This window comes from Pseudonaja textilis, chromosome Z, assembly GCF_049901715.1.
Source record: "Pseudonaja textilis isolate UNSWEBS1 chromosome Z, rPseTex1.2, whole genome shotgun sequence".
NCBI lineage: Eukaryota > Metazoa > Chordata > Lepidosauria > Squamata > Elapidae > Pseudonaja > Pseudonaja textilis.
The window spans coordinates 29,169,659-29,185,981 of NC_142008.1; the positions used below are offsets into that span (position 1 = coordinate 29,169,659).

The 16,323-nt window shown below is 35.3% G+C and overlaps 2 protein-coding genes across 18 annotated transcripts in view; one reads left to right on the plus strand and one right to left on the minus strand.

Annotated features, from left to right (window-relative positions):
- Positions 1-3,831, plus strand: part of DYNC1I1 (dynein cytoplasmic 1 intermediate chain 1) — a 274,890-nt gene extending 271,059 nt beyond the window's left edge. For all 14 annotated transcript variants that reach the window (XM_087915831.1, XM_087915838.1, XM_087915834.1 and 11 more), the window contains one exon: positions 2,921-3,831. In XM_087915831.1, coding sequence (XP_087771957.1) covers positions 2,921-3,031 — 111 coding nt within the window. In that variant the 3' untranslated portion in view covers positions 3,032-3,831. The remainder of the gene's footprint in view (positions 1-2,920) is intronic.
- Positions 3,832-5,956: 2,125 nt separating this feature from the next.
- Positions 5,957-16,323, minus strand: part of SLC25A13 (solute carrier family 25 member 13) — a 161,018-nt gene continuing 150,651 nt past the window's right edge. For all 4 annotated transcript variants that reach the window (XM_026706298.2, XM_087915821.1, XM_087915822.1 and 1 more), the window contains 4 exons: positions 15,841-15,979; positions 7,880-8,038; positions 7,702-7,792; positions 5,957-7,469 (listed from right to left, as the gene is read on the minus strand). In XM_026706298.2, the coding sequence (XP_026562083.2) occupies positions 7,292-7,469; positions 7,702-7,792; positions 7,880-8,038; positions 15,841-15,979 (567 nt within the window). In that variant the 3' untranslated portion in view covers positions 5,957-7,291. The remainder of the gene's footprint in view (positions 7,470-7,701; positions 7,793-7,879; positions 8,039-15,840; positions 15,980-16,323) is intronic.

A 16,323-nucleotide genomic window follows, 5' to 3' on the forward strand; every position in this document is an offset into this window, starting at 1 on the left:
TGACATTTTCTTCCAAAGAGCTTTTGACTGAACCTATCCCATCAAGAGGTATGGCCAGTAGAAAGACAGATTGTTCTGTGTTGCATTTTTACATAAGTCACACATGGCTTTTTTCTTTAGCAGGGTCTTGAAAGCCTTCAGCATCTTTACTATATATTTGTAGTGGAAGTCACTATTGCCTGGAGGAAAAGGGAAATTGCTCCCATAGTTGAATCCATGCCAGAGAGATTTGGAACACAAAGCCGTTGTGTACAATAAAGACAGTTTTCTAAGAATATAGAAAAGCAGACTGACTTACAGTCCCAGTTTGTGCACCATGGGACAGTATTTTGTCAGGACATAAATTTTTACAGTATTTCAAAAGAACTAATGAAACAATAACTTAGCCTTAACTAACCAATTCCAATTTATTTGAGATTATTCATCGTTATTTTTAGGAGCAACAGTGAGTGCATTTTTTACAAGTCCCATTTTCTGTTGCTATTTTGTACTGATATACATACAAAATTAAAGTAAAATTAAGTAAAATTATTAATTTTAATTTGCTCATCATATTGAAGCTTCCTGTATTAGTTTGTGTGAATTCTCATATCTTTCCTATGCTGGGCACACACATTCTCAACCATATGCATTTAAGAAACTCATGAACTTGGATAGGAAGGCAATAGCCCCTTATAAATCTCTTCCAAAGGCTGGTCTTCTGCCATTGTTCAAAGTTATTATTTGCCATTCAGGTTGAGTGCACAGCTGTTAAGCTTCTAACCACAGATAACCTGATCTTCCATGCATTTTAAAACCATAGTAGTGACCATTGCTAAATCTGACCATCACAAGTTCCATTGTTAACCATTTTTTGTGTAAAAAAAGTTATTCCTTTTATTTGTTATTATTAATCTTATATCATGTCCTCCCTGATAAAATTTTTGTTCCAAGTTTGCTCATTATCATTTCCTCATGAAGAAGTATTTGCTGTTTACAAAATAATTTTCCATTTTTCTTTTCCTTAAATTGTTCTTACATTACCCAGTCCTTATTCTACAGGGTGTCCCGTCTGTATGATTTTCAATACCTGAGTCTCTGCTTCTTCCTTATTTTATTTGTTCCCAACCTCTTCTTGGCTTTATTTAATTTGAGATTATTTGGAAAGGAAGTTATTGAGAATTAGCTTTGTGTTATATGAAATCAGAATAAATCCTTGTTATTATTTCTAAAAATACATATAGAAATGTTACAACTAAGCTTGTGAAAAGCCTGTGAAATTTGTGTCATTCTGATCTAAATCTTTTAAACACTTCTTAACACTAAAAAATTTTAATTATTATCTGATATATTACTTTATTTTATAATTTGGAATATTATGTTATGGAAAGTTACTAGAAACATCACTGGGTTTAATGGCTGTCTGATAGTGAATGAACATATACACAATCAAACACACAGATACACACACAAGCATCCAGGAAGAAACTATAGACTTAACACTCAATCATAAAAGAGCATGGTTGATTTAAATTCATGAGGTTACTTGCCTCAGCAGTTTTAAGATGTGTGGATATCTCCCAGACAACCCTGAACCAGCCTGAAACCTGTTCTGAGTCTTAGTCTATGAAAATATACACTGAGAAACCAACTTCAAATTTATTTTGCATTCTCAAAAATTGTAACTCTGCATAAAGATAAGAGAAATAGTGGGGATTTCCTTGGTCTTCCCTTACAAGCATCATAGATATCAGATATTTATGCATGGTTTTAAATAGTGAACCAGTGTTTGAAGGGTATCGTTTTAGTTTGCTTTTGGTTTAGTGTAATATATAAAAACGGGAACATAAGGAGCCTCTGTGGCGCAGTACTGCAAGCTACTTCTGCAGCCAGCTGCGCATAATTTGGCAGTTCAAATCCCACAAGGCTCCAAGTTGACTCAGCCTTCCATCCTTCTGAGGTGGGTAAAATGACGACCCAGATTGTTGTGGGCAATAAGCTGACTCTGTAAACCGCTTAGAGAGGGCTGTAAAGCATTATAAAGCGATATATAAGTCTTAAGTGCTATTGTTATTCAAGTTTTTCTCATTTCTTTTTTGTTTGGCTTTGAGTCATTTTGAGTTTGACAAATCTACTTATAATATTTGTTTTGCAACAACAGTTGTAGGAATTCAACAGTTAAATTTGACTAGTTTGCAAGACTGTTTCTGACTTGCTGAGCCTAAATGGAAATGTTCTGGTATGACAATTCTAGGATTCTTTTTGGACATATATAAACCAAGTAAACAAAAGTGGGTATAACTGCTTTTAACTCCTGAGACACACAAACACGTAAAGCTCTTGAACTAATTGCTTTAGCTATGCCACCCATTTATTTATGCATGGTAGTTTTAAATTATTGAATTATCTCCTTTGTCCACGTCTTTCTTTGGTGGTTGAAAACCAGGCAGACTTAATGAAGTCAGCTTTTGTTGTAGAGAGTGGAATGCATTTGTCAAAAACTTCCTTGAAAACTGGCTGTCGGATGTAGTTGTACCAATATGGCTTCTCCATTTAGGCCCATATTTTGTAAGGTTGAAATTGCAAACATCCAGATTAATTTAGGAAATCACATCTTGCCATTACAGGACCTCCAGTCCACTCATGGTCACTCATTAAAATATAAAGATTTTTGGACTTCCTTCAAGTTTATAAAGGAGGAAATTCTTTTGATTTAAAAGTTACATTTGCATTTAGGCAGGTGATGTTGTGCCTTTATAAAAAGAAGTCAGTCCTTCCCTGTTTAAGATACTGAAACTGGTTTTCAAAATTTTCTTCTAGGTTTTACAGTTCCAAAACAATAATTGCCTTTAGTGATGATTACAACTGTAAACTGTTGCGTTGAAAACTTTTCTTAATTTCTTCACTCTGAAATTACCTCTCAATTTCTTTATCCTTATAGCTTGCTATGCCTCACAGTGACGAATGGACTCGCTTTGCGCGCACTTTGGTAGAGATCAGAGCCAACAGAGCTGACAGTGAAGAAGAAGGCACCATGGAAATAGCTGCTTAGAATGAAGCTGAGTCCTTCCCTTCTATCTGTTGATGAAACCTGTTGAGCATTAGTTCAGTACATTGTTGATACAGTGTTCCTGCCAGCATTACTCATCAGGTTCTTTCTTACTAATCATGCTATGCTTAGTAGCCTGGAATGGAAGTATTGTTTCACCTCATATTTCTTCTAGCAAAATTATAAATAAGAAAAAAAGATTCAAATGCAAGGGAATTATGTTGCTGCCTAGTTGATTACTTTTGTAATTGCAATAAACAATCCCTAAGTAAACTTGGGTTCAGTAAATCTATATGAAGTCAGATATGATTGGATGCAGATGTGATGTGCTTTGTGACCTAGGACTGGGCCAAAGTTTTTAGATGTGGTGTTTCACATGGTGACTTACATAATGAATGTACTATATAAATATTGCTAATCATTATCTATTCCAGTCTGTGCATGGAACATACTTATTTGAAAGCCGTAAAGCATGTGTATTCATCACCTTCCCATGCATGTTGGAATAATCTTTAATTCAAAATAACAATTACAAGAAGTCACTTTGTAATAAAATGGTAGCTGTAAAAGGTTGAACAAATCAAACTTTAAAAATACCTATGATTTCCTAGCGGTTTAATATTTCATGTTGGTCACTGATACTACAGATCAGTAGTAACCATCTGAATTGAGCTGCAATTGCTGTTACTAAGTCAATGTTGAAAGGTGTGCTTTAGCCATGTGTTACTCTTTTTGTATTAAACCTATCTCTTAACAGTAAATGAGAGTATTTGAATAAAGAGGCTTATATAGTTCTAACATGACTTGCTCTTTTTTGCTTTTCTTAAGAAAAATAAATCAAGTTCATTCTTATGGATTAAAATCCTTCCAATGTCCCTCTAACATCATCCTTAGGAAACAACCTGCATGGAAACTAAAAAAAATTCTGTACCAAGACTTTTTTTTTTTGTGCTAACAAGCATTGGTGATTTAAATATAGTTTTTTTTTCAATCCAATGCCTCCATAAATGTATGGCATTGGTTCAAGATAATTTGTTGCATGAAAAGAATTATCCCCACCCCAAGTATATTTCACCCACAGAAACCAATTACTTCAAACTAATGTGGCAGAATTCTTTTGTTCATAGAACTTAAAACACAGTACTAGCTACCTGACTTAATCTTCCAACATTAGGAAACGAAACTGTCTTTGGTTATTAGTTCTAAGCCATCCAGCACATGTCATTTTAGTTGAGTAATTGCTTAATAGTTGAGCCATCTCAGAAAAACCAAGCCTTACACTTCTAAGATTGTCTTGCTGTTTGTAATCATGTAGAGTATTTGAGCAAACTACACTTGCCTTCCTGCTTCAGAGTTTGGCCATAACCTGAACCCACTGTGCGTCTCATTCTAAAACTGATGATTTGACCTTGAGACATAAGTTCTGAATCAAGAGCTCATCCCTGATCTACTTGGACTGGTATGCAGGAAATACGTTTTCTGTTCAGACCTTTATCTGAAGGCCTTTCTTCACCACTCTTGGATTTTCATGTAGAAGGCATGTCAGTCAATGGAAAAACATGTTTGCTCCAAAATTGCAAACCATCCACTCAGAACAGAACTTAACAAGTCGTCTGTTGTTGTAAGCAAAATTTTAAAACAGTATAAATTGCAGCACCGGAATCACAGGTTATAATTTGTGAACAATTTGAGCTTGCAAATGATTTTATTGAAGCTTTAAAAAATTAAAAATAAGAAGCACTGTCAGTCTCTGTCTATTGGTAAGCCCATTTTGTACTGATGTTCCAGGAAAGTGGAAGAGGCTCCCAGATTTATCAGTAGCAAATAAGAGCTCAACTTCCAATAGTTTTTCTTTATTTTGGTTCTCAACAGATGTGGAACCACATGAAGAATTATATCTTTATATAATAGAACCCGACAACCTGTTTTCTTTTCCAAATCCCACAAACTTATATATTTTAGTTTCAAGAAAAGACAAATTATGCTCTGAAAAATCAGCAACATGCTGTTAAATTTCAGTGGTATAATTCTAAGGATGCAGGGGCTGTAGAAAGTAGCCCTTGAGGCACATATTTTTTCCACATTCTTCATCTGGCCTGCAGACAAAATGTAACAGCTTCGTTATGGATATTTGAAGCTGCAAAGAATGCACTTGTGAAGTTTGAGTTTTTCTGCCCATACTTCTCAATTCTTAAAAGATTATCTCATCAAGTTGTATGATTCTAATATTCCAAGAACCATAGACTGAAAATTAAAAATGAGCCATCTGAAGGTGTCCAACATTTTCATTTTGGAATCTATTAGAAGGAATTTTTAAATTATAAGAGTTTAGGTACTTTTGTGCTGTATAACCACATAATTTTAAAGTTGTACGTATCCACTGAAGAGAGGGAACAACTCATACACATAAATAGTTGCTAAGTTAGAATTACAAAAAAACCCCAACCCAACAGTTTTGTTTTGGTGAACATGTATATACAAACACACACATACGTTGGGGATTGTTTTTGATTATTTTTACTCATCCAAAGTATGTGTGTATGACTTCTGGATTGGAAACTACACTCCCAAAAAGTGACAGAATCAGGACTTAACTTTAATTTTCTAGACTGAAAAAGAGCAATATTCAAATCTGCTATCATGGTACAACAATGTCATATACCTTTCTGCTTTCAATTGTTTGCTATACCAGCTCTGGGATTTCTTTTCCAAATCCCACATACTTATATATGGAAATATGACCATGGACACAGAGCTTTAAGCATACCATGCACAGAGATCTGAGTGGATAATTTTCAAAGTAAATGAATAGGCAAAATCTTTGTTCTGGTTGTTGTTATTATTTAAAAATCTTTTAATTAAAAAAAATAGAACTTTCACACAAGTATTTTCTACTTACAGCCCAGTAATTAAGGCAAACACCATTAATACAGTGCTTGAATTTTTTTATTGCATTTATTTAAACAAGCAGCAGTTATTCCTAAGTGCATTACATACAAAGTGTTCCAAATATTGGTAGGGGCAAATTCCTGACCTGTTGGGTGCAGCCTCCATTCACATCAATGCAGCAAAACATGGGAAATGATTGAGAGCGTATAACACTATCTGTTGGTGGCTCTTGCCTGAGTTGCAAAATGTCATTACAGAGAATAACAGGGCTATGTTCTTCCACAAAGTGCATAGATTATGGAAATCTACATTTCTTTCCCAGGCTTATCCAGTCATAATTCTGTTAGCAGAAACACAATGCTCATAAAAGCTCAGTTAACAGTCTTCCTCAACCCTGGCAACTTTAAGGCTTCAATTCTTTATTGGCTGGGGGATTCTGGGAGTTGAAATCCATTCATCTTAAAGCTATCAAGATTGAGAAATACCGTTCTATAATATTCAGGAATGCACTGTACGTACAATACATTTTCAGAATTAGGTACAGCTCATTCTGATACATTTTGAATCCTATTGTACATAGATTGAATATGTAACCAATATGTAATCAATGCATAATCCAATGTTTAAATAATTCATATTCATGACCTGTTGCATATAAGAAAATCCAAGATACATACATACATGTGTGTGTGTGTGTATATTGTATGCCCACATACATACACCATATGTAAATGTATATGAGTATATCCAACAGAGCCATGCAGTTTATTTTGAAAGCAAGTATTTAATTTGGAATACTTGAAGGCATGAATCTATCATGCCTTAAACCAAAGGCTTATTTCCAGGAAGTGCCTGCACAGGACAACTGCCTGATCCCAGAAAAACCAACAGCTATGTTAAGCCATTGCAGATGAGCTACATTCACAAATTTGTACAGTAAAGCATATTTTTGCCTTTAAATCTGAAGTGCTGCTCAGCCCTGATTCCTATTTATGCAGTCATGTTGGCAGAACATCTTCATTTGATGCCAAAGGCCATATTCTACCATCCCAACATTCCCTGTTTGCCCACCAATAAGAAAAATTATGAATATGTTTTCAAAATCAGTCCAAGTACATTCACAATTCCAAGTGTAAGTAATTGGGGTGGGGGTGGGGATACATTCATGGGTCCAAATTAACAACTATTTTAGCAGAAACATCACAGTGATCTGACCTAGGAAGCACAAATGTACATCTAAAGTGAAAAAATGGGGAAGGAAAAGAAATTTCTAGATAAGGCTTCGCTTAGACAGAAAAACTAAAGGATTGAAGTATAAAGATTGATCAGACACATGGTTTCTCTGCCAACCATTACTTATAAGTATGTTGTGGTTTATAATGCCGTTCTAGAGGTAGGAGACATTGCTGTAAACTGAGGTAAGTAAAGTCCAAACTTATTTTCAATTCCTGCAAATGTGGCAACAGCCAGCTTGTAACCTCCAACATGGTCTGGGTTAGGTGCAGGAAGGGTGATTCTAGATTTAAGTACTGGTTCAGATCCTGCTGGTTTTCTGTAAGTAAAAAAAAAAATTTTTAATGCAACCTTTAACAAAAATATTTTTGAAAACAAATCCTTTCTGTAACCCAAGCCCATTTTTCTCTTTCCTCTTACTAGTGATCCATAACCCCAGATCATAGAGTAATTTGAATATTCACTTTGAACTCTGGAAGTATGCTTTTGCTCTTTGACATTCATTGTCTGGATCTCTCCCACTAGAGCAAATTAGTTAAATTAGTACTTACACTCCTCCAAAATCAATATAAAACCATCGCTGCAGTAGCTCATACGTCACTAGGGTTACTCCAAATTGAGGGGACGACCGAAACACACGAGCTGAAAGTAAAATGAAAAACATAATCATATTAACACACAGGCTTATTGAAATATTCCCATTCCTTAATAAATCCCTTCAATTGTTACCTGCAGCTCCTTTCCAAAAAGCCCTTGGACCTTCCTCTCGTAAGATCTTTCCAAAGCAATCAATGACACCACTGTAAGTTGTTTGTCCTGCCCGGGCTGCTACCTGTAACCTTGTCTTGATCACATCTGCAGGGGTCACTAAAGATGCAGCCGGCATTCCTGAAGAAAACGAGAGGAAACTATTGTCACTTGCATTCTCAGTTGGATGCAATTTCATATGATTCAACTAAGAGTTTTGACAAGCAAAGTCCACATTTTAATAAAGCTTTTTTTAAAGGAAGCCATCTATTAAATTCACAGTGGAAAAAACAGGACAGAAAAATATACTCTTAATACACCAGCAAGACTAAGTCCAAATATGTAAGATCTTGCATCACTTCTACAGATTCCTAACATGTAAGTAATCCTTAATCTTACAGAATTTAATATGTTGAACTATATACCACACCTTTGAAATTTGATTAGGAGAAGTTGTTGTATCCAATATAGAGAATGGTTAAATTATTTTGAGAAATTGAAACATGAAATTATTCAGACGTCTAGGAATGATTGTCAGGCACGTGAACTGTTTTGGAAAAGGCAATATTTTGTACTAATCAAAAGATGTGCCAATATATGTTGTTATGTCAGAGATTATGTGATTATCTTACCATAATGCTTTATATTGTTAATATTATAACAGTAAATTCATTTGTAAACCAATGACTATTGATAAGCATTAAATCAATCTACATTGTCTTTCTTTTTTCATTCTTAGTTCATACTTCTAATTTTTTTTTTTTTTAGATTAAAAATTGCTCTGTTTCTGGCTCTCGCTCCATGCCTAAAATTGGGGGAAAGTTGTCCAGGAAAGATAATTGTAGCAGTCATCATAAACCATTTTACCAAACTATTTAAAAACCACTAATAAAAAGAAAAATAGACTGTCCTTCCTAAAAAAAGGGAGTTGCTGAGTAAAGAAAGCACTTTGAAATGCTCCTGCATCTCAGGACTTCTCTTGCATGGTTAGAAAAAAATTGGTTCAGACAGTTCTTGTGGATGGGAAATTTTGCTTGGCTTTGAACATGAAATAAAATATTTAAATGTCACATTTCCCTTCCATTTGACACTAGGAAATTCAGGATAATTTTTTGATTTTTTTTTCCTCACCTTCCATCTGAATATGATCATGATTAATATTTTTTGTATCGTTTTGTTTGCCTCACCCAAGTGAAAATATATGTGAAATGAAGAAAAAAGAAATAAATAAATTGGCTTTTCTTTGTCTTGCACACTGAATTCATCAGGGTTGACTCAGCCTTCTATCCTTCCATCCTTCCAAAGTGGGTAAAATGAGGATCCATATTGTTGGGGACAATATGTTGACTCTGTAAACCACTTATAGAGGGCTGTAAAGCACTGTGAAGTGGTATATTTTTCACACTATAAGATGCTCCGGACTATAAGATGCACATTAGCTTTAGAGGAAGAAACACTGAAAAAAATCTGCCACGGCCTCCCAGCATCCATCTGGTATTCATCAGCAAACAGCCTGCCTCCTCTGTGTCTGCTGCCTCTGCCAGGGAACACTGGAGTCTCCGCTGCCGAGCACTTGATTGGAGGTTGGATTGGCCTCCTGGAATACCAACACCTATCACCGCTACCCATTTGCCACCAATTGCCTCCGCCTTTTCCCTGCCAATTGATAGGTGGCGGTGAACAGGTGGCAGCGAATAGATGGCAGCAATCCCCACCATCTACAAGAGCTGATTGGCAGTATTCCAGGAGGCCGATCCAACCACAAATCAGCTGCTCAGCAGCGAAGGCCACAAACCCACCCTTTGCTCCCACCAAAATATTCACTCTATAAGATGTACAGACATTTCCACCCACATTTTTGCGGGGGCGTGGAGGATGAAGTGTGTCTTATAGTGCGAAAAATACAATAAGTGTTTTTGCTCTTGAGGAAATAACACATTTGGCTGTATTTTTAATTAATAAATCAGAAACCCTTAGAGCATATTTAAACTAGAAAGTTTAAATAATTTTGAAGTTTTAAAATAGGACTCTTCTGTGACTTCTGTTGTCTAATCATCTGCACAAAGTTCTGTAAACCAGTATTTTCTTCACCTTGCTTCCTAATTTAGGTATGCAGCTTATTAGATGTCTGGACTGAAACAGAATGTTGTATATAAGAACATATTTCTCAATTCAAAAAGTAATAAAACTCCCAATTCAATTGTGTTTGGTATTCCCACAGCCAGAGACATACATTTTAACATTCTAACATCTTCTGCAATGTCTTGCTGGATGACTACTGCTGGCAGATAAACAATAGAAAGCAAAAAGATTTAAAATATGTGAATCCCCCAAACCAGTTTCTATGTAGCATGTCAAAGGAAGGCAAAAAGCACATCATATCTAATAACTTTAGGATGCCAATCAACATTTTTTGAACATAAATATAATGGAATTTGCCATATTTAGAACTGAATAGGGAGGGGGAATTAAAAAAATAAAAGATTGTACAGTATTCCGAAAACACTGTCTCTTCTTATTTTATTACTTTTCCATTCTGCAGCACTTCCAAACCAATGTGGTCAAACAAAGATGCATAAATCTCCTTTGCTTTTCCCTCCTCCTTCTTCTCTCTAAAGCTTAATAATTCTGTAACCGTTTTTATCCAAACCACTATGGTTTGGCTCCAGAACACAATCTCACTTTTTTTTTTAGTATACTGCTTTGAAAGAGATGTAAAAGTGTGTGTTTATCACTAAAATAAGAACTGCTCATCCATTCTCCAAAAACAAAGGAGAGAAAGAAGAAGGTACTGTGACTTTTCATATTTAAAATCAATGGGATGTGCAAGAATCATTGCTCTTAAACTTTTCCACACGCAATTATTCTGAACTTATTAGAAGCTGGACTTTAACAATTTGTTAACACTTGAAAATACAGCAAGGCATATGTCTGTTCATAGAAATTGTGCCATTATGTAAATGTGGTTGGGATAAGAGTTATTTGATGTCCACAAATGTTTCTAAAACACTCCCCTTGTAGAAATCGGCAAATGTGAATTGTTAGCTTTTTGATGGCATGGCCAAACAGTTTTGTTTTCTGCTGAATTACCAACTCCATCTATCAGTAGGAATTCCACAATTACAAATCAGGAGTTTTCAAACGTAATTCAACTGTGTTGTTCGTAATTGACTGTAATTCCTTTAAAGCAGACATTACATAGAAAACTAAAAGCATACTTTAAAAAAACACCTAACACGCCCCCCCACCCCCACGAACAACTTCTTTCACCATTGCTGGAGAATACAAACGAGCATTCAGATGGTATCATCTATATTATAACTCCTTTCCACCTATCTAATTTTATACTGAATATCAGAGTCAAGTCATTGTCAAGACAGTGGTGGGTTGAATGGAAAGTAACTTGAAATGGAAAAATAGAGAATATATATGGGACAAAATCCACATTATAAATACTGGTAACAGCTGATAATGAGACACTGTTTCAGTGGCTGGAGTTCAAAGAGGCAGTTGTTGTGTTTGCAATAATTTAACAAAGGACAAAGAAAGAAAACTAAAAACACTAACACTTTGTGCACTAATAGCACAAAGGCTTGAGTTTCATATAATGGCTCAAAATCTTTTTATTTTATCACAGAATTAACCCAACTTTAAAACCATTGTATTTTGGCTAAATATATGCATTTTAAAAATAAAGTATTTAAAAAGTCTTGGGAGGTATGTGAACTGTGTGTCTTTTCTGTGTTGTAAAATTAATTAGTGGATATTGAAAAGGAGAAATCAAAGATATATGTAAAATAGTACATGCTCTTAACCATTAATTATTACATTAATGGTATATTCCAAACAGCTCCTTAAAAGTGACAGATTGGGATCTAGAAACCTGTCTTCAAATCCCAATCTGATCATGGAGTTCAATAGGTGACCAACTACCTTCACTGAGAGAATATTTGAAATGTTGTGGAGAGATAGCTCCTTACTGGTGTCTTGCAACTCCAATCCCTGATGATAAATTCACTGCCAAATCTTGGGTGAAGTAAGCTCTATGATCCTCCTTTTAAGCAACAGCACGAGTCAAGAATTGCAGTGGTCTCTTGTATCACTTTAACTGCTAGAGCCAGTAGCAGATAATCTAGGAATCAGTCAGAAAGCCAATTTGGCTGCATGGAACATTTGATGTAACAGATTCTAGAGCAGTGTTTTTCAGCCTTGATAACTTCAAAATGCAGGGATTTCAACTCCCAGAATTGAAGCTGGCTGGGAAATTCTAGGATTTGTACTCCACACATCTTCAAGTTGCAAAGATTGAGAAATGCTGCTCTAGAGACTGAGTACAAAAACCTGCCAATTAAAAAAATAACACAGACAATCTAATATTCCGAACTATTCAGGACTTTTTGTTACAGAGCTCAAAGTTGAAATCTCCAGAAATGAGCAAACAAAACAATTCTATTGGTTTTTCTCCCATTTAGAAGACAGAATGCAAAAAGTTCAGGAAAACATGTTTTTGAGGGCAGTAGGCGACACAATGCCAAAACAACAACACAACAACTGATTTCTGATGATTCTATGATTCCCTTTAGCTGAATCACAGCAGGACAGAGAAGTATTTACTTTCCTTTTCATTCCATGCAAACAAGGCATGGTTTCTCCATAGCCATTACATTTCTATTATTTATCTTAATAACAGGAGATTTTCCTTTCTGAACCCATTAGAATGCAGGATTTCAAATGCCATTAATGGTACTCCCTTCCCTATCAGTGTAAATTCATGAGACATATTTGGATCCTAACATGAATTGATATTTAAAAATTTGCTAAGATTTTAGATAAAAATCTTTTTCAGTCAATTTTCCCTCTCCTACTCATTGTCTATATCAGGGATATCGCACTTGATTTCATTGAGGGCCACATCAGGGTTGTGTTTAACATCCAGGGGTTGGGATGCACATGGCCAGGATGGGTGGGAAAGCTCAATGTCATTCGTGTTGGGGGCGCTGTGGTGACCTAAGTGCTCTGCCAGTGAAAACGGGCTCCTGCTAGAGAAAACAGCTCAGGAGCCCGTTTTCGCTGGTAGAAGCACCATAGGCCAGTACTCCACTGTTTCCGGGGTGTCCCCACGGGCCAGATCTAAGTACCCCAGGGCCCAGGTTCGACCCCCAAGCCGTTAGTTTGACACCCCTGGTCTATATTATTTCAACATTTATCTTATTCAAGCATTCAGACCATTATTCTGTATATGCACCAGAACTACTGGATTCTGAACATAAATTCAGAATATTTTTTTTTTTAAATTTCACGATATATAGATATAGACTTCCTATTACAAGCCTGGAAATCAACAAAAAGTGTCCCTTTTTGCTGACAAACTCTCACCTCTCATTATTGCTGACAAGGATATGCAAAATATTATACTGCTGGTGGGCAAATGAAAGAAAATATGGTAATGAGAAGGGACTTGAGAGAGTATAGCATGTCAAATTTTGCAACTTTCAATTTCCAAACATTTCTTGATTGTTGTTGGTCATCCAGAGTTGTGGGAACCAGATGGGATACAACATTAATAGTTAAGTATTAATAAATAATACTTAAGTATTTCTTTTTGTTTCTTCTGACAAATATTTCATTGCATATAACAAAACTGGCTTAAACATTGCTTCTAAAAGTTAATCTTTATATAGTATATATAATAAATAAATAATCTTAGTAAATACATCAGCAAAATACAATAATCATATTTATACACTAAGGGTTTTATTTTCTGATTTTTGTATAATCTGAAATAATTCATTCACAATTTTCTTGTCAAACACAACTACTTTTATGTTTGATACATTAATCTTCCAACCCATGCTCCTCATTGCATCATACAATTTATTTAATAGTTGCTGAAAATTATTCAGGTTTCCAATTAATAACACATCTTTGCATTCAGAAGTAAAAGTACCTTAACATCCTCAGTTGATTAACCTCAATCCTTATCATAAACATTACCTGCATATTTACCCATAAATACATTAAACAACAAAGGAAACTTCACCTATTGTTTATTTTGTATTCAATTAACTGTAACATTTATTCTCAATATATTCTACTCATCCATCAACCTTTCTATTATGTACTTTCTATAATGCACAAAGAATTATACATTTCAAATTTATTTCATTTACAAGTAGTCCTTGACTTACAACAGTTCATTTAGTGACCGCACAAAGTTATAATAGCACTGAAATAAGTGACATGACTATTTTTTCCACTTGTGATTGTTGCAGTATCCCCATGGCCACATGATCAAAATTTAGATGCTTGGCAACTGACTCATATTTACGACATCTGCAGTGCTTTGGAGTCATGGATCAGATTCTGCAAACTTCTGATAAGCAAAGTCAATGGGAAAACCAGATTCACTTAATAACCTTGTTATTAACTTAACAATTGTGGCATGAAAGACATAAAATGGGGCAAAATTCACTTAGCAACATAAATTTTGGGCTCAATTTTGGTTGTAAGTTGAAGACTACCTGTATTATGTTTTCTTTGAATTACAAAATAGCATAATAAATCTTTTTCTCACTCACACATTAATCCATTATATTCTGGAAAGAAAAAGATAGCCTGAACAATCTTTATTCATCTACTACATCAGTTGTGGGATTCAAATTTTTTTACTACCGTTTCTTTGGGTATGGCTTGGTGGGTGTCCTGTGGCTTGGTGGGCGTGGCAGGGGAAGGTTACTGCAAAATCCCATTCCCTCCCCACCCCACTAACCTACTTTTCCAGCGCTGTTCTCCTGTACAGGGCAACAAAAGAAGACCCAGCCGATCAGCTGGCACTCAACTGAGACAAAGAATAGATGGGGACGGGGCCAGTCAGAAGTGGTATTTGACGGTTCTCTGAACTATTCAAAATTTCCGCTACCGGTTCTCCAGAACTGGTCAGAACCTGCTGAATACCACTTCTGTACTACATTCTCTATATTTTGCTTATCACCTCTTCTTTAGCAACTAACACCCCTGTAAAGTCTGATTTGATTCTTACTATCTTTACTTTTTGCATAAGGGAGTAGCAATAGTATTTTTTTAATTGTCACATTCAGATTCAATCTCTGTATACATGTTAAGCACGTCAGTCACTCCATAAGCAAATCACATCCATTCTCCAGTTACTTTATTTATACTTACAATCTTACTATATCTTTGTTAACACTTATGGGTTGTTTTCATTATTTTTCACTGGATACTAATGTAAAGAATATTTTTGTAAATTCTGCCTTCAACATATCACTATTATTCCAAACACACCTATAAAATTCTCCTTTCCACATTCCCTTACTTCAGTTTTATCCAAAAACATTTCATTAATTTGATGTCTAGTACTATTTAGTCTAATACTGGCTACCTTTTATACTGTAATTATTAACATACAGAAACAATAAATGCATTTAATATAACTTCAGAAACTCAATCAAGGTTATATTTTCTAATGTGGGTAGAGGGACAATCTCTGTAGATCAGTGGTGTCAAACTCATGGCTCATGGGTTGAGTACGTCACGAGCTGCCCCCTCCCCCAGCCTGGTTTAGTGAAGGGGAAAAAAGTCCCGATACATCACTTGATGCCATGAGTTTGACACCCCTGCTGCAGATATACATTAATTCATATCAATGAATTTTATTATTATAAGGCATTCATATGCTTTATTTGTCAGTAATTTTATATGGCCTTTTTACCAGTTCCAGGAAAAATGTACAAAATTCCATCCCAATATTTTCCTGGTCCAATAGATAAGATTATAATACAATCACTAGCTTGGTGTCACTCAATATGTTTCCATGAGGATGGCTTGAATCCAGATCTCCACCTAACATCTTTCCAGTATTGCAGACCTGTCATTTGGAATATGTTATAAAAGGATAACCATTTTAATGCAATAAAAAAACTTACCAGCTATTGCTCCTGCCAGAAGCAAATAACCAGGAGCCACCTGCCCGTCTTCATTTGCAAAAGCAGATTTTGTGTGAGCATAACAAGGAAAGTAAATTGCAGAAAAGGGAATGTCACGAAGGAAACAGGCTTTGGCTCCCTAGGAAATGAACAAACAAATGTAGAAAGTAAAAACTCTGTAGTACGAACAAGTAAAAATATAAGAGGATCAGTGGTGGAAAGGATTTAGAGCTAATCTTGGGAAAGATATGGGGAAGCCATAAAGGAAGGACTCGGATAACAGATTACACAATTCAAAGATTGAAAAAACCACTGAAGGATTCAGCAAAAGTAGCAAACACATGCTTCTTTTGTCCCTATCCCATGAAAAGTCAAGTATAAGAGTAATTAAGATACATTTTACCTTATAGTCATTCTGAAATTCAGAAAGAAATGCCTCTGGATTATCTAGTAGTCTGAAGAAGGCATATATCTGAATTTCCA